Source organism: Gymnoscopelus braueri, assembly GCF_963280865.1.
Source record: "Gymnoscopelus braueri genome assembly, chromosome: 23".
NCBI classification, from domain to species: Eukaryota; Metazoa; Chordata; class Actinopteri; order Myctophiformes; family Myctophidae; genus Gymnoscopelus; species Gymnoscopelus braueri.
The window spans coordinates 35,646,875-35,665,386 of record NC_137625.1 but is presented as its reverse complement, the minus strand read 5'-3'; the positions used below and the strand labels follow the sequence as shown (position 1 = coordinate 35,665,386).

General features: G+C 38.8%; 1 protein-coding gene across 5 annotated transcripts in view; it reads left to right on the top strand.

Annotated features, from left to right (window-relative positions):
* LOC308079504 (protein NLRC3-like) overlaps window positions 1-16,214 on the top strand; it is a 30,552-nt gene extending 14,338 nt beyond the window's left edge. For all 5 annotated transcript variants that reach the window (XM_080421045.1, XM_080421044.1, XM_080421041.1 and 2 more), the window contains 9 exons: window positions 159-272; window positions 1,663-1,776; window positions 3,439-3,552; window positions 3,856-3,905; window positions 5,049-6,822; window positions 8,154-8,330; window positions 9,744-9,896; window positions 10,375-10,424; window positions 12,651-16,214. In XM_080421045.1, the coding sequence (XP_080277171.1) occupies window positions 159-272; window positions 1,663-1,776; window positions 3,439-3,552; window positions 3,856-3,905; window positions 5,049-6,822; window positions 8,154-8,330; window positions 9,744-9,896; window positions 10,375-10,424; window positions 12,651-13,183 (3,079 nt within the window). In that variant the 3' untranslated portion in view covers window positions 13,184-16,214. The remainder of the gene's footprint in view (window positions 1-158; window positions 273-1,662; window positions 1,777-3,438; window positions 3,553-3,855; window positions 3,906-5,048; window positions 6,823-8,153; window positions 8,331-9,743; window positions 9,897-10,374; window positions 10,425-12,650) is intronic.
* Window positions 16,215-18,512: the final 2,298 nt, after the last annotated feature.

The following is an 18,512-nucleotide window of genomic DNA, read 5'->3' as shown; positions in this document are numbered from 1 at the left end:
ATTCATTTTTGTTCTGTTTTCATGTTTCTGCAATGTCGTGAAAGGAAACTCAAATATTTTACTCTTGTACGTGTATAATGGACATAGCAATGAAGAATCTTGAACAAATGGACATTTTCATGCACATAATAATTGTATAAACATTTGTATGATTTCAGAAGTCATTACGACAGACCAGAGTCTCCAACACCCAGCTGTGTGTCTATGAAGAGTGACTGGTCTAAAGGAAGAGCTCCTGACTTCAGTAATGAACCTGGACCTCCAGACACAAAGTATGTGAATCCTCCTATACAATATACACACTATAACCGCTTAGCCAACGTCTTATAAGGTTAATTCATAGTTAGTAAGGCTGAAATACAGTTATGACCCACATACCCAACTCAAAATGGGGAAAATAAAAACAACGATTGGATCACATGGAAATGCTGCCAATGTGCCGCCAGTCTTCTATTACATATGTATGATGTAAATGACAAATGTAGCGAAGTTAACATTAGAAGTACAGTTTTAAAAAAGGAATGTAAAAGTACTTGCGCATTCACCAGGCGGCAAGCATGCCGTCTTGAAAATGAAGCCAGTAGGCATGGACACACATACGCGACAAGTGGCCGGAAGCTCCATCCACTCCCATTATATGGGGAAAAAACAGAAAGACCCAATGCGACAAGTTGACAGGGCTGATACGCATGCACTAACATGAAGTCCAACGCATCGGTTCAGCATTGGTGAACTATCACCCGGCAGTGATAGGCACTAACCAATGGGACAGATGCATCCTGTGATCACTCCACTGGGCGGGTTTTTCACCTATAGTTTTCTTTCAGTGATCCAGCTCTCCAAATGCAGGTGGAATGCAAGGAAGATAACCCAAAACAAACGGCCAGACACACACACAACAGATGCATCCTATTTCAATAAATGTAATCATCCTTATTTGTGGTGAATGGCCTGAATAATTTGCACAGTTTACTCCATCTGAATAGCTTATGTGAGCATTATAAGGAATAGCAGAATTATAAATTACTGTCCAAAATAAAGGAGAAGTTTTTTATTAATTCTACAGTTTCACATATAAACGGGGGCTAAAAAACGAAACATCTCTGTGCTTTATTTTCACAAATTGCACTGTTCTACCATATGAATCTGTCATTCATAATTATTGATGTAATTCATATTGATGTGTAGCCTACGTAAACCCTCTATTCTCAGTAAAAACGGACCTACATTTCTTGGACGCTTTTTTCTGTCAACACCAAATCTCTTTGCCAAAAGTAGCCGATCTACAAGCTCACAACGACCAGAGCCCTTTCTGGCTGTTTTGGGCAACCGCTATATCCGACCAACTTGTCTAACCTATTTAGCAAACTATGGAATATCAATCCATAGTTTGTTATTTAAGACTATATTTAACAAACTATGGAATATCTATAAATCTATGCAACTTGTATTGTACTGTATTTTTAGTACATTTTAGTGGTAATATTTCATTCATTTTTGTTCTGTTGTGTTGTGTCTGTTCTGTATGTTTCTGCAATGTCGTGAAAGGAAACTCAAATATTTTACTCTTGTACGTGTATAATGGACATAGCAATGAAGAATCTTGAACAAATGGACATTTTCATGCACATAATAATTGTATAAACATTTGTATGATTTCAGAAGTCATTACGACAGACCAGAGTCTCCAACACCCAGCTGTGTGTCTATGAAGAGTGACTGGTCTAAAGGAAGAGCTCCTGACTTCAGTAATGAACCTGGACCTCCAGACACAAAGTATGTGAATACTTTGTGTTTGTGTTAAAATCTGGAAAATGTTATAATGCCATCAAGTCTCTTTACCAAGCACCTGTTGCCTGTGTTCAGATTAATGAATACAGAACTGGATGGTTCCCTCAACAAGGAGACATTTTGTCTCCAACATTGTTCTCAATTTATGTGAATGACTTAGCCCTTAAAATTAAGGATTCTGGCTTGGGAATCCCTGTTGATGATCAAAGTTTAAGCATATTGTTGTATGCGGACGACATAGTCTTACTTGCTGAACATGAAAGCGATCTGCAGTTAATGCTGGACATTGTTGCAGAATGGTGCTGGAAATGGAGACTGGAGGCAAACCAGGACAAAACCCAAATAGTACATTTCAGACAAAAATCACTACAGAGAAGTTCAGTTGTGTTTAATTTTGGGTCAATAGGGTTGTCATATACTGACCAGTATAAGTATCTTGGATTGACATTGGATGAGCACATGATATTTAATGATGCTGTTGGTGTCCTAGCTCAGTCAGCGGGCAGGGCACTGGGCTCTGTCATGAACAAAGTTAAACACTGTGGTAATTTAGGATTCAACACCTATACACAACTCTATGAATCAGGGGTATGTCCGGTGTCTGACTACGCTTCTGGGGTTTGGGGTTTCCGGGAACATACAAGTTGTAACACTGTGCATCATAGAGCTATTAGATCCTTTTTGGGAGTCCATAAATTGACTCCAGTGTTGGCAATTAACGGGGATATGGGATGGGAACCTCCAAGCATCAGACACAAATGTGAAATGGTTAGGCTATGGAATAGGCTTGTGAAGATGTATGACCAGAGACTCACAAAAAGATTTTTAACTGGGATTTTAGATTTGGTCACTCTTGGACAAAATAATTGAGATCTTTATTTTATTCAAATGATTTTTATTTATTTTTTCAAAATAAGTTAATATGTGACGTTCACAAAATTAGAAGTACAATGTTTTCCAGATATAAAGAGCAATGGTGTAATGATAGATGGTATAAGCCCAAGTTACGAACCTATTGTCTCATAAAAGACAGGTACATGGTAGAACCGTATGTAAAGTATAATTTAAACAAAAGACAACGATCTCTATGTGCACAATTACGGTCAGGAACACTACCATTAGCTCTGGAGACTGGCAGGTTTAATGCCACTCCAGAGGAAGAGAGATATTGTCTGTTTTGTGAACTTGGGGAAATTGAAAATGAGGTACACTTTTTGTTTTATTGCTCAAAGTATGATGATATAAGAGAGGTATTTGTTAGTAAGATGTCTTCTATTTGTGGAAATTTCCTTGAGTTAGATGATTATGAAAAATGTTAGATATGTTTTGTTAAAGGAGTTTTTGTTGTAGCAGATTTTATTTGTCAAGCTTGGGAGAGAAGACAGAACAGTCTGTATAATTTTGAGGTATAATTCTGAGATGTAATTGAATGTACTACGTGAATACATTGTAAAACATGTTATAAACGTAAAATGGTGTCTTATAAACCCATGAGGGTTGAGCACTTTGTGTGCAGGACACAGAAATAAAATTATCTATCTATCTATCTATCTATCTATCTATAATGGACATTGAAGATTGAAGAATCTTGAACAAATTGACATTTTCATTCACATAATAATTGTATAAATATTTGTATGATTTCAGAAGTCTTTACCACAGACCAGAGTCTCCAACACCCAGCTGCGTGTCTATGAAGAGTGACTGGTCTAAAGGGAGAGCTCCTGACTTTAGTAATGAACCTGGACCTCCACACACAAAGTATGTGAATCCTCCTATACAATATATGACATACTTTTGAATATGGATTTGAATTTGCTGAAATAGTGTCTTCAAAACGGATCTGTAGAAATCAATGGGCCACGTGACGGCTCCCTTCATCCATATTTTACAGTCTATGCTTGTAACACGTTCCTACCCACCCCTGGCCAAACACTAACCCGAACCTCACCCTAACCTAACACTAACCCTAACCTCACACCAACATACCCATCAGACTATTGGGATGTGGGACTATCTACTACTTTAAATTATAGACATAATGCATTGCCTTTATGTCCGCAGAGAGAAGACACCCGGACTGAAGACACCCAGTCAAACCAGAAGTGGACAAAGTAAGATGGAATTAATAAAAACAAAAACAATAACACAAAATAAAGAAATAGAACAGACAAGTGACTCTAGTTCTGTGGGTGTGTATGTGTATATATATATATATATATATATATATATATATATATATATATACTAGGGCTGTCAGAACGAATTTCACAATTTGAAAATAATTCGAATGTGAAAAAAATGTATAATATTCGAATGCTAAAATTGCCATTCGAATTAAAAAAAAAAATATATATATATATATATATTTTTTTAAAATTTATTTTATTGTTTTTATTGTTTTTATTGTTTTGTTTTTTTTGTTTTGTTTTTTTTGTTTTTTTGTTTCTTTTTAAATTTTTTCCAATGCGAAAACATTGGTAGGTCACTTGTTTATAGTAACAGAGAAAGTTACGTTTTGTATGTGTGCACGTATGTGTTTATTATTGTACTACATTTACATAATTAAATGTACACAATTTACATTAAAAAAACAATTTTATATAATTATATATTATATAACATATTCGAAAATATTCGAATATTAAGAATAATAAAGCATTGAAATTCGAATGGGATTATAGAGGAGAACTGACAGCCCTAATATATACACACGCACACACACACACACACACACGCACACACACACCAACACACACACACACACACACACACACACACACACACACACACACACACACACACACACACACACACACACACACACACACACACACACACACACACACACAATTAATAATTATTATTATTATGATAGCAACATTTTGCAGAACATCTCCCATCAACATTTTGCTGCTTTTATTTGTACAAGTTAGTGACAAATAAAACCTTCTTGAATGATTCTTCATTCTATTAACATTTAATGTTAAAAACGTAAATGCTTAAATGGGAAAAGACAGCCATGCTAAATGTACACATTGTTCAGTATGTCCATAATAATAATTAAATGATTAATAAACCTTTAAATAGGGAAACTATCTATAAAAAAGATCCAATGTTATTTATGTTGGTTGTTTTTCTCAATTAATTGCACATTTTCTTGAATCCATTTAATTTGCAATGTATACACATTGCAAGGAAGTAAAGTAAAGTAAATAAAAAACCCTGAATGTTTCAAATCTATTCATTCTTTGCAGTTGTCAGTCTGCATGAGGATTTAAAAGATTATAAGATCAGTTTGAACAGTCTTGATCGTGTGACATACGTCACTGAAGTGCCCTCCCTCAGCAGCATCTACACAGAGCTCTACATCACAGTGGGAGAGAGTGAAGGGATTAATAACCAACATGAGATCTGGCAGCTTGAGACAGCATCCAAGAAGAAGACCCTCCATGATAAACCAATCAACTGCTGTGACATCTTTAAACCCCTCCGTCTTGGCAGAAAGACACCCAACAAAATAATTCTGACCAAGGGCATCGCTGGTATTGGAAAAACATTCTCTGTGCATAAGTTCACTCTGGACTGGGCGAAGGGTTTGGAAAATCAAGATGTCGTTCTCCTGGTTCCCTTTTCATTCCGGGAGCTGAACTTGGTCAGAGATGAGAAGCACAGTCTTCTCTCACTGATCCATGTTTTACACCCAACATTAAAGAAGGTCACAGCAGAGCAGCTCGCTGACTGGAAAGTTGGCTTCATCTTTGATGGTCTGGATGAAAGCAGGTTTTCAATGAACTTCCACAAAAATGACATTGTTTCTGATGTCACAGTGACATCATCAGTGGACGTGCTGTTGACAAACCTCATCAAGGGTAATCTGCTCCCCTCAGCCCTCCTCTGGATAACTACCAGACCTGCGGCAGCCAATCAGATCCCTCCTGCACTTGTTGACATGGCCACAGAATTGCAAGGGTTCACAGACTCCCAGAAGGAGGAGTTCTTCAGGAAGAGATTCAGTGATGAGAAGCTGGCCAGCAGAATCATCTCACACATGAAGACATCAAAGAGCCTCCACATCATGTGTCACATACCAGTCTTCTGTTGTATCACTGCTACTGTTCTGGAGGACATGTTGAAGACAGACGAGACAGGACAGCTGCCCAAGAACCTGACTGGGGTGTACAGCCACTTCCTGTTGGTTCAGACAAAGAGGAAGAAGCAGAAGTATGATGAGACATATGAGTTGAATCAACAGCAGCTCATGGAGACTGACAGGGAGGTTCTTCTGAAGCTGGGCAGGCTGGCATTTGAACATCTGCAGAAAGGTAGCATCATATTCTACCAAGAAGACCTGGAAGAGTGTGGTCTTGATGTGAAAGACGCCTCACTGTACTCAGGAGTGTGCACAGAGATCTTTAAAAGAGAGAATGTGAAATTCCATTCCAAATTGGTCTACAGCTTTGTTCATCTGAGCATCCAGGAGTTTCTGGCTGCAGTCTACCTGTTCCACTGTTTCACAGAGAAGAACATGAAGGTACTGGAGCCATTCCTGGGGGGTAGTGTCAGTTCCTTGGATGACTTCCTGCAGAGAACCACTGAAAAAGCCCTAGAAAGTAGAAATGGCCATCTGGACCTCTTTGTCCGCTTCCTTCATGGCCTCTCACGGGAGTCCAACCAAAGTCTGTTAGGAGGTCTGTTGGGTCGGACAGAGAATAGTCCAGAGAGCATCCAGCGAGCCATCAACAACCTGAAGGAGATGACCACTAAAGATTACTCTCCTGAGAGAATTATCAATATCTTCCACTGTTTGATGGAGATGAATGACCACTCAGCACATCAGGAGATCCAACGGTACCTGAAGTCATGGGACAGATCAAAGGCAAAACTGTCTGAGTCCCAGTGTTCAGCTCTGGCTTTCATGCTGCAGATGTCAGAGGAAGTTCTGGATGAGCTTAACCTGGACACATACAACACATCAGAGAAGGGGCGTCATAGACTGATCCCAGCTGTGACGAACAGCAGAAAGGCTCGGTTAGTATTCATGTGAATAAAAAACGTACTAGAACAAAGTCAATCTACCTTCACACCGATAACACTATAACTATAAATGATGGTTAATGTAAAAGCTCAAATAATAGCTGTCCAGGTCTCAAATAGTGTTTTCAATACACTGGCCTTTATTTTCCCATAAAGGCCAGAAACACAACACACTGTGTTGTGTGTATGGGCAAATAAAGGCCAGTCCCCAGTGAAGCAGGATTAGAACAAGACTAAGGCTAAACATACTGCTAGATGGTCAAACTGTTTTGTTTTTTTTACTGACTGACAATGTCACCCTTACCCAACACTCTTAGTAGATAGATAGACCGTTATCTCCAGGGGCAGCACAGCAGTTAAGGTAGAGATACAGAGTAAGATAATAACTGTACGATACAGGAAGGGATCGATACATTAATATTAATGTATTAAAGTTCCAGAGCTTAGAGAACGTATGTCTGTAGAGCACGGAAGGCCCCGTCCACCATCCGTCTCCCTCTCTGAACTTTGTAGGAACATGAATGTGGAAGTCATCAGATAACATTAGCTAGCAGGTCAACCACAACTAAGGGATGTGATTCTACACATTGTACAAAACCAGTACAACCATGCAGTACCATACTGAACTGTATATCCATTCTGGGACTACTTAGATATGGGCACACACAATCCAAAAGGGAACAAAGAACTTAGTACCACACAGAACAACAAGAGAACTCAAGTCCTCTGTACCTCTGTTCTGATTAGCTGTTCTGGACCATAACATTAGTAAGTTAATTGGCATAACGCCTAAATTGGGGAGAAAAAGGGTTACAAAATTATTGTCTACTCTAAATTTAAGGGGGGGACGCAGCCCCATAGTTCCCGCGGACTTCTTTTATGCCTTTATTGATAGGACAGTAGGCTGACAGGAAATTGGGAGAGAGAGTTGGGGGGGGGGGGGGGGGTTGACACGCAGCGAAGGCCGTCGGGATCGGGAGTCGAACCTGTGAAACGCAGTCTGGCTGGATTACCAGCCTAGGTGCCCAGACGGTTATGCCAACCGTCCGGGCCAAGTGCTAGATATAAATGCCAGATTTAGCTACTATGTATATCTGTGAACTTCCCATGCAAACTGCTAGCCTAGCCACTTAGCTCTGCTGAAACTCCGGCTGATCAGCACAGCTGATTTTTATATTTTGATTCGTTTAATTTCAGAAAGCCAAGGTGTGCTATCATGCTCATTTGAGCACGGTCAAAGAGTTTCAACCAATCAGATTGCTTGGTCAGAACTACCTGTTGTATCATTAATAATGTCAGATTTTGCATTTAATCTGTATTTACAGACTTGTTGGCTGTGACCTCAGTGAGACATGGGGTGAAGTTGTTGCTTCAGCTCTCAGCTCTAATCCTTCACATTTAAAAGAACTGGACCTGACTTACTGCAACCTGGGACAGGGAGATTCACTGGAGCTGATGGGTGCTGGACTGAAGAGTCCACATTGTTGTCTGGAGATTCTCAGGTCAGACTAATTTACCAGAATGTAAATATTATATGAATGCAGTGTGTGAGACCGTATTTGAAGAGTGTTAATAAGGTTGATAGCATTGCAACCAACACTGATTAGAATAATGATACTGTACATTGACCACAGTATGTAAAGCCATGCTGAGATACATGGCTTTATTATTATTGTGGGCTCACTGCAAAGTGAGCACACTAATGTTCTTCCCGCTTTATATTTCTTTCTAAATTTATGCTGTGCACATTTTTGTGATTCTTATTTCTTCCACATACTTTGTGCTACAAATGTTATTAAAACTTTAACATATTCAGCTATAATAATAATAATAATGATAATCTTTATTTCAGACCCGTGGGTCCATATAAAAGAAGACAGCACATAATATAAAAAGAGACAGCAGTATATGAATATATACAAAATATAAGTAATATATAAATGATGTTGTGCGGGTGTATTTAACTTTTAGAAATGTTTTATACTTTTTGAATTTTTTCTAGAGCACTTATATGCTCTAATAACTCCTTCATACTTTCACCTAGAAACGTCATTCAAACTTTCAAATGCTCGACTATCTTTGGATTTTCATTGGTGATTTAATGTTTTTGTAAATGTTTATACTTTTTGAAATATTTTACTTTATTCATACACTTTTCATCCCATAGAGAACGTATTTTTAAGTTGATCACAAAAATCATCAAACCCACCTCATACTTTTTTGAAATCACAGTTTTAATCTACTCAAAATATTCACCTTACACGCATGTTTTTGTTTTCCAAAACGTAGGGAAACTTGTTTCACAAAATGTGACTACCAAAGCACGTTACACAAGAGGGTGTGCTTTACTGTGATTATTGGTACGGCAGTGATGTGGTCAGGAACGAGGTGGAGCCGAGTGCCGCAAGCAACACAGAAGTGCCAATGATCATGGTAAAGCCACACTCGAGTATAATATTTCAGGAGCCAGGTCTTTGTGCTTTTACCAAGTTTTGTCAAAGGCCTTTGCACCTTAGAGGAGCAAAGGGCTCAAAATACAAGGACACTTTGGTAGAGTTTTGGGTTGCGTACTTATCTTGTCATGGTGTAACTAGTCCAATTGGCGACATATATCGCTCCATTGCTCAGTTGATTAGAAACAGCTCTCAACGTCACTCTTTTAGCATGATGAACGCAAACAAAGCCGATGGTATATAACATCACAAAACCCTGTACGAAGAGTGTTTCTTCTTCCAGAGAAAATGGCTAAATCAACAGGAACATTTTTCTTTAGGATCAAGTAACTGATCTCCTGCCTGTTAGACTTCAGCTCTTGTATCTCTACTCCCAAATCCTCACAGTTAGACCAGGTCCCTAATATATGGTTAGTTTCTCTCCCCAGGAATGTAATATCTGGTGTTTGATTCTTTATTTAGACTGGTTCACTGCTGGTTGTCAGAGAGATGCTGTGAAGTTCTGGCATCAGCTCTAAGTTCTAATCCAGCCCTCCATCTCAAAGAACTAGACCTGCGTTTGAACGTCCTGAATGATTCAGCACTGCAGCTGTTCTCTAGACTGAAGACTCTCGAGTGAGTAGAATGAACTGTGTCCATGTTTGTTAGTTCACTGTTTCTATGAGAATGTTTCAATGGTTGGTAGGCAGGCTGGGGGTGAATATGAGTAAAATGAATGAATAATTCACCACCTACATGCAATTGGCTCATACAAATATAATAATAATAATAATAATAATAATAATAATAGTAGTAATAATAATAATAATAATAATAATAATAATAATAATAATAATAATAATAACAACAATTCGTATTATTATTATTGTTTGGAGTAAATTATACATTTTAATTTGTATTTCAATTCACGCCCAGCATTCCTTTCATGTTCCTTCATCAGTCCGTAAAATCGGTGAAATTATTAAACAGCTTTGTCCCTTTTCTTTTACAACATGAAAAGTAATCACTAATGTTCATGTAAGTACATTACAAGTTATATTAATATATTACTTAACCCCCAGAAAAAATTATGTACATGTTGTACTTCCTACAGAGTGAAACATGGAGGAGGAGACTGGATTCAACCTCAACTCCTTACAAGATGTGAGTGTCTGTCTGTCTGTCTGTCTGTCTGTCTGTCTGTCTGTCTGTCTGATAAAGTGTCATATCACAAATCATACTGGCCCCTCCCTCCCTGCATAGATAGATAGATCGATAGATCGATACCTTTATTTACCCTGCAGGGGAATTTCAGTCGCCCAGAGGCAGCACAGCAGTTAAGAGTTACAAAGTTAAAGGTACATTGTTAGGAAAGTACTGTCGGCCTGGGCCGCAGCGTGCAACCATTTCAATCAGTGCAATGCAAAAGAAAAGTGACAGTGTCCACAGTACAATGCGTACAATATCCAAAGCATGTTAAATCTTGTCCTGAAAACTCTTCAGTAGCTTCCAGTGAATTCAGGTGGTTTCTCTGCTCTTGGCCTGGTCCTTAATATCGGCAAGACTAAGGTCATATGGTTTGACAGAAACAATGTCAGTCAATAGTTCTTTATCATAGTACAACGGATAAGCTCCCATTTTTTCCCCCATCACAACACCTGCTACGCCTTGTAGATCAGCTATATTTAAAAATAGTAAATATAACCGATGTGCATTGAGATACCAATAACAATTATGTTGTAGAAAATAAAGCTCAAAATAATGATATTTACCTTCTGTGATTTGTTTATGATGGATATAAAAGCCTTCTTCATACTCAAGAGTGACCTTGAAACTTTTGCACCCACAATGTCCTATAAAGCAAATATTAAGATTTTAATGAGGATATCGAGCTGCTGCTATTTTAAAATGTCCCTCTCGTCCAACTGCCTCTGCCGCTTCTCCTGCCTTTCTGTATTATTCTCTTAGGTACTCCACAACTTCATTTTTTCTTTTATACAACTTCTGAACCCCCGGGCAGTTGGGTTGGGGTCATGGATGATGTCCCTGGAGCTGGGGTTGGGTTAGTGGATGATGTCCCCATGGAGCTGGGTTTGGGGTAGTGGCTGATGTCCCTGATGTCCCTGGAGCTTCAGAACAGCCTGATGAGGTTTTGGTAGTCTCCTCATCAGGCTGTTGCTCAGCATTACCTGAGTCCACTGCTGTGGCGATGGTGTTAAGTGGCTTTATTGAGTCCTTGTCCCCCAATGCCTTATGCATTTCCTCAAAATAGGACCAGGTTGAAGGTGTCGTTTCCCCAGCCTCTGTCCCTGACCGAGTCCGGGGTAATATCACGTCCTGTGTGTAAAATTAACACATTACATATTTTGATAAACCTTAATTATTACTTATAGAACTGGTATTCATGAAGATTCACCACCAGTGTAAAGTAACCCACCCACATCCAGAAATCCATGTGATCCAGGGGCACATTCACCACATAATACACAATTTATTTACCCTATATATTTTTTTCCACTTTTTTGAGGCTTGAACGGTGGTCACTTCACCCTCCAAGCCCATAGGATCAAACTGATGAGGAAAGCAGTTGAGGGTCCACTATGGTGTGTGTGTATATATAAAATACACACACACACACACACACACACACACACACACACACACACACACACACACACACACACACACACACACACACACACATTCACACGTAAAAAGGGGTCATTCATTCGCACAGGTACAAGCAATGAAATGTTGGGGTAACAATCATAGTTTGATAATTAAACCATTTCTAACGTTTAGTTTACTTACTCAAATCCTTGGACAGATGCATTTCTGATGCCAGTCTCTTCATACTGCACCAGAAGGTGAATGGATTTGTGCTTCGGTCCCTGTTTGTACACAAAACAGTAATTTAATAGGATCGGATCTGATAAAAGTACAATTGGGAATCATCATCATTTCAGCACAGAACAACTAAAGCTCATTTATGGTTATTCTTATTCATCATCAGTGAGCTACGTTCTACTTACATGTGAACTACTTCTTCTTTGCTTTAGCCAGTGTCATCGATATAATATTTAAAATATAAATAGATCTACAAGCTCATAACGCCTCACATCGTGCTGATGGTGTGTGTGTGTGTGTGTGTGTGTGTGTGTGTGTGTGTGTGTGTGTGTGTGTGTGTGTGTGTGTGTGTGTGTGTGTGTGTGTGTGCGCGCATGTGTGTTTGCTTGCATGTGTACGTATAGGTGTGCGTGCGTGCGTGCGTGCGTGTGTGTGCGTCCATGTGTGCATGTGTGTGTATGTTTGTTTGTGTGCGTGCATGTGTGTGTGTGTGTCACTCAGTGAATGATGTATTTAATGTTTACTGTGTTGTTTTCTCATCAGATTTCCATCGTCTCACACTGGACACAAACACAGCACACAGACTCCTCTCACTGTCTGAGAACAACATGAAGGTGACATGTGGTCAGTTTCAGGATCCTCCTGATCATCCTGACAGGTTTGATGTATGGTCACAGGTTCTGTGTACAGAGGGTCTGACTGGACGCTGTTACTGGGAGGTAGAGTGGAGTGGAGAGGTTGGTGTAGCAGTGACTTACAGAGGAATCAGCAGGAAAGGAGATAGTGATGACTATAAGCTTGGAAACAATGACATGTCCTGGAGACTGGACTGGATTGGCAACCGTTACAGTGTCAGACACAATGGAAAGGCCACTGTCCTCCCTGTCCATCTCTCTAGGGGCTCCAAAAGAGTAGCAGTGTATCTGGACTGTCATTTTGGGAGTGTGTCCTTCTATGAAGTGTCCTCAGACACACTGACACACCTGCACACCTTCCTGAATACATTCACTGAACCTCTCTATGCTGGGTTCTTTGTTGGATTACACTGCTCAGTGTGTCTGTGTGAGCAGAGATAGAGTCTCTATGTGAGGGTGACATCAGGTCGCCATGGTTACTCAACATGTTTGAGTGAGTCCAGGTTATCATGGTTACCACTGTTGCCTAGGATACTTTGACACCAGACCGACCTAAGTAGTGATGGGTCAGTCATGATTGATTCGTTCATAAGTAAATAAATACATCTACTGATGCACATACTTGGACACATCATCAGTGTTGTTTCCTGGAGTCCCTGGGTGTTTCGGGTCTCGCAACAGACACCCTCCTCCAGGCGACCCGACCGAGGCTGATCAGACCCCGGTCTGTGTCCAAGTGGCATGCTACAGCCCCCACTGTCTCTTGAGGGGAGTAAGAGACAGTGCTAGTGAGGGGGTTAGGGTTTAGGGTGGCAGGTGAGATGTTAACAGCAAGTTTTGGCGATACTAAGGCTCTAGGCACTGTGGGTTGACTCCGGGCCTGGCCTCCTTGCAGGTTTTACTGCAACTAAGAACTAGTTCTTTGCCATAAACGTGAACAAACCCGTTCACCTCTTGAAACTGTTACGTTCACGATTTCTTTCATTTGAATAGTGAAGTATAAAATGGTCATAGTGGTTAAAGTGTAACACACTGTGTGTGTGTGTCCTGAATCCCCCCCCCCCCCAAAAAAAAAAAGAAAGGGGGGGAAAAAAAGAAAAGAAATAGAAAAATATTTCCTTTTCATCAGTCATCACCACAGCTTTAGATCTGAGATTAGATTAGATTATCTTAAATCAGACAGCGCTGCTCAAACCTCCACTCCACACATTTATAAATATGTATCATAAATACTGTCCATCAACACTGATGATGATGATGATGATGATGATGATGATGATGTAAATATCACAGTATCATACTTATGTAAACACATCTACTCTATTATTTGATAAGTGTTTGTTTGATATTTGACACAATAGACAGAGGAACAGTATAATATTTGATCATGTAACTATCACAGTATCATTGTTGTTTCTTTTATATTATAAACCTTTATACTGAACCACTTAAATCCTGTTGACTTTACTGACTGGGGTCCCACAGGGTTCTGTACTGTAGATCTGCTATTTTCAGCTAATTGTGATCTATTATGACAACAGCAGAATAGTGACTAGGGTTGAAATTAGGGGTGTTCGATATTGCCTTTTTTACCGATATCCGATATACCGATATTGTCCAATTCCTAATTTCCGATACCGATATCAACCAATACTGATATATGCGGCAAATGTCAACTAATTGTCAGGTAACAACATCACATATCTAATAAAATAAAATAGCTATAATATCAATATAATGTAAAATAATCTTCATTTGAATGAGTCCCACCAATCTCAGATTAGATGTTGGCCTATTTGACAGTGCAGAAGCATAATTGCTTTGATGCCTATACCATTAATGAGTGTCAACGAGCATCAGCTGGACACAGACACACACACACCTGCCCTCTGCAGTGCTCTAATTTGAAAGTGACTGGAGTATGTCTCATTGTTCTGCAAAAGCTGTTGAATATGATGGAATATGATGGATTACTGTGATTATGGTAAGCTCACATTTCATATCACACACACCATACAGTAAGAACTCCTGTAACCAATATTTTCCGATATAAAATGTTTATGCTAATATCGGCCGATAATATCTGGAGGCCGATATATCGGACATCCCGTGTTGATATGTTTAACTCTTTCCTCTCCTACTGCTGTAAGCATGTTGTTCGTTGACTAGACTTCATGTCATTTACTCTCATGTTGAACTTAAAGATTTTGACTGGATTCAAATATCTACTAAATGTCTACATTAATTAATTAACTAGACGCGTCGCAATTCAGGGCAATTGCAAAGTGTGGTTGCGCCGACGCGATTCGCGGGTCGGTGCCGCCGGGACCCGAGTAATACGCTGGGAGGAATACCGTCGGAGGCTGCGGCAATGACATTGTCACGTCACTCCTGAGATCACTTGCTTTTCATTTTGAGAGGATTGATCCCCCAAAAATCATGTTTTTGCATAAAACGGTTACGTTTTGGGCATTTGTGGCGCCCTCTATGGGTCAAAGTGGTAATTATTTTGGGGATTCGTTGAGTAAACCACCCTCGACATGTGATTCAAATTTGGGATTGACCGGACGTTTCGTTCGTGATTTGTAGCATTTTTGGTAAAACGGGCCCCTCCCACTAACTTTGGAAGCCATTTACGGACGAACGGTAAGGACTATCAAAATGCCGTTTGGATATGTTTATCGCATGGGCCCAGAGATCTTGTGTACCGATTTTTGTTAAATTTGGACAAAATATATGGGAGGAGGAGCTAAAAGTGTGTTTTGAAGAAAATTCAAAATGGCGGAAAATCTATCCTGACGCAAATGGGGAGATGCGTCATGACCCAAGGAATCTAGGGAAAAAGAAATTTTGATTTTACGACCTACGGTTCAAGAGTTATAGGCCAAAACGTAAAGGGGGCTGTTATAGCGCCACCATGTGGCCGATTAGTGTAATTATTTTATCAATAATTTCGGACTAAATTAGGAACCTCCCCTCCAAATCTGGTAACTCTAGCTCTTACGGTTTCTGAGAAAAAAATACTTGAATTTGAGTTTTTGCACTTTTCCATTAAAGTGGATGGGGAAATTTAATGCACTAATAAATCAATATCAATAAAACTATGCAACCAATCTCTTAGCCTTATACAAGCGCACGATTCCCGGTGAGGCCGGTCATTTTGACATATGGCACTAAATTGGGAAAAATAAACTGTGGGAGGAGAGACGATCTAAACTATTGTTTATCTACAATAATAATAAAGCTGGAGGATTACTATAGTCTGGTTGCCCTGTTAGGGCAACCACACTAATTACATTCAAATCATTCATTGTTCATCTATTGATTCATTATTTGATAATTATTTCATATTTCATTCCATTGTTTTGTTCTCATTGAATAGTAATTCCACATTATTCTCATTCTTCAAATGTTATTGTATGATAATTTGTAGAAGTTTAATTGTTTAATAAATTGATTCTTAAAAGTCTGATATTGTTCCTGTGTATTAATGGTGTATTTTCAAGAGGTTAATTCATAATGTATTTTTGTATGTTTAGTTCGGGGAGACATTTATGATATATAATTTGGGGTTCAGCTGAAAGGGTTTTATTATTGAGATCTACAAGCTCACAACACGTCACATCGCGACGCATTGTGAGCTTGTAGATCAGCTATTTTCAGTGCAACACCCGAGCACAACCAAACATAAAATGACTAGTTTTTTTGTTCTACTGGATCTCTTCTCCACTAGTCCTTCACTAACATTTTAGTCTAGTTTTTATTTGTTGACAAAAAAGTCAATATATTTAGTCTTAGTTTTAATCATCATCATTTTTATTTAGTTTTCGTCAGTGAAAAAAGGTAGTCAACCAAAATGTTTCGTCATAGTTTTAGTCGTGATCAGTCTGGCAATGCAGGCTAAGTTACAGGACCACAATGGAAACAAGCCCCTATAGGTCTTTTTGTGTTATCCTTTTAACAACCATTGTACCTCTACTCTGCACTAATTGCAAACTGTTATAATAAAGTACTCAAAATACATAAATCGTATAAACCAGTAAGAGCAGTGGAGGACCCTTAAAGGTAAGGTAGCCTATGTGATTTTATTTGGTTAAAATAAGTGTTAAATAGCTCTATTTTTGAGTCCAAGTCTCCATGTCTCTCCAGCTCTTTATAAAACAGAAAATACTTTTTCAGGTCGAGATAGCTAGGCCATCAATTTTATCCAAACAGGATATAGAACTCAGTCAGGATACAGATTAAACAAGTGAAATTGGAAGTGATGGCACTAAAAACAAAATTGGAACTGGAAGCTGATTAATGGGTAGTCTACTCTCTTATGATTGGCTGAAATTGTACCTGAAAATGTTTTTTCTGTTTATAGAGAGAGACATGGAGACTCCTGTTACGGAACAAACACCCTATAGCAATGAATATAGTGCTTTAACCTTTTCACAAAAAAACTTTTGTTTTAACCAAAAAGTATCACTTACCCTACCTTTGAGATTGAGACTCAGATGAGTTTATAGATGCAATAATACATCCACAAGGCAACAGATTAAGATGGTTATAGTCAAGGCATTAAAGCAATTTAGAAACAACAAAAATAAACTGTATAATTCATCTCAAGGATGTATTGAGATTAATTGCATGCAAAATGCACATAATGGAGGATAAAATCTTCTTAAAAATGTCCACAGAGGCTGCAACTCTCAAGACCTGCGGATGGGCATTCCAGTGTCTGGGAGCTATACAGCCTGAAAGGTTCTGTCACTTTTAGTTTTTAACCTGGTATGTATGGAGAATGGAATGACCCTGTTCAGCAGACCTTAGGGCAGTGGTTCCCAAACTGGGGGTCCCCACATTATTTTGGACAGGCCCCCAGATGTTTAGCTTAAAGGAGTAGTTTCATCCAAAATTACTTATTTTCTATCAATTGCACTCCCCATGAAGCCTTGAATCCATGGATTTATGCGGTCTCCTACCGGCTAATGTATCCGGTAGGAGACACAAAGTAGATTATTTGTGTCTCCTACCGGATACACACCCGGTCATCAAATTATTGGCTTAGGAATGCCACAAAAACAAAAATAAATCTGTGAATTCAAGGCTTCATGGGGTGTGCAATTGTTGTCATTTTTGGGTGAACTGCTCCTTTAATGAGCAACATTGTTTTCTCACTCAACAGTAAACAAACCAACATACAGTATAGTGCATAAAACTGAATTATAGTCAATAATCAAGGTAGTGGTGGAAAGTAACTAAGTACATGTACTCAAGTACACTTTTACTTTACTGGAGTTTTTCCAAATTTCAATACTTTTACTTCTACTCCACAACATCTCAGAGACAAATATTGTACTTTTACTCCACTACAATTATTTGAAAACTTTAGTAAATAGTTACTTTGTAGATTTTGATTATTATTACAAAACATACATGAACCACTTCAGCCCTATATTTAAACCTTGGCTGAAAATAGCTGATCTAATAAGCTCACAACGCGTCGCATTATGACGGGTTGTGAGCTTGTAGATCTTTAGATTTGTATACATTTGAAAACTTTGAAATGCATAAAGATTACTTTTCCTTTTGGTATACTTTGAGTTTATTTTGATGCAATACTTTTGTACTTTTACTCAAGTTAACTTTTATTACCGGACTTTCACTTGTAACAGTGTTTCTACAGTGCAGTATTGATACTTGTATGTTTCTTGTTTTAATGTTTTAACTCTTAACGACATTGAGGAAAACCGGTAACTTACCCAAACACACACACACAGACCAA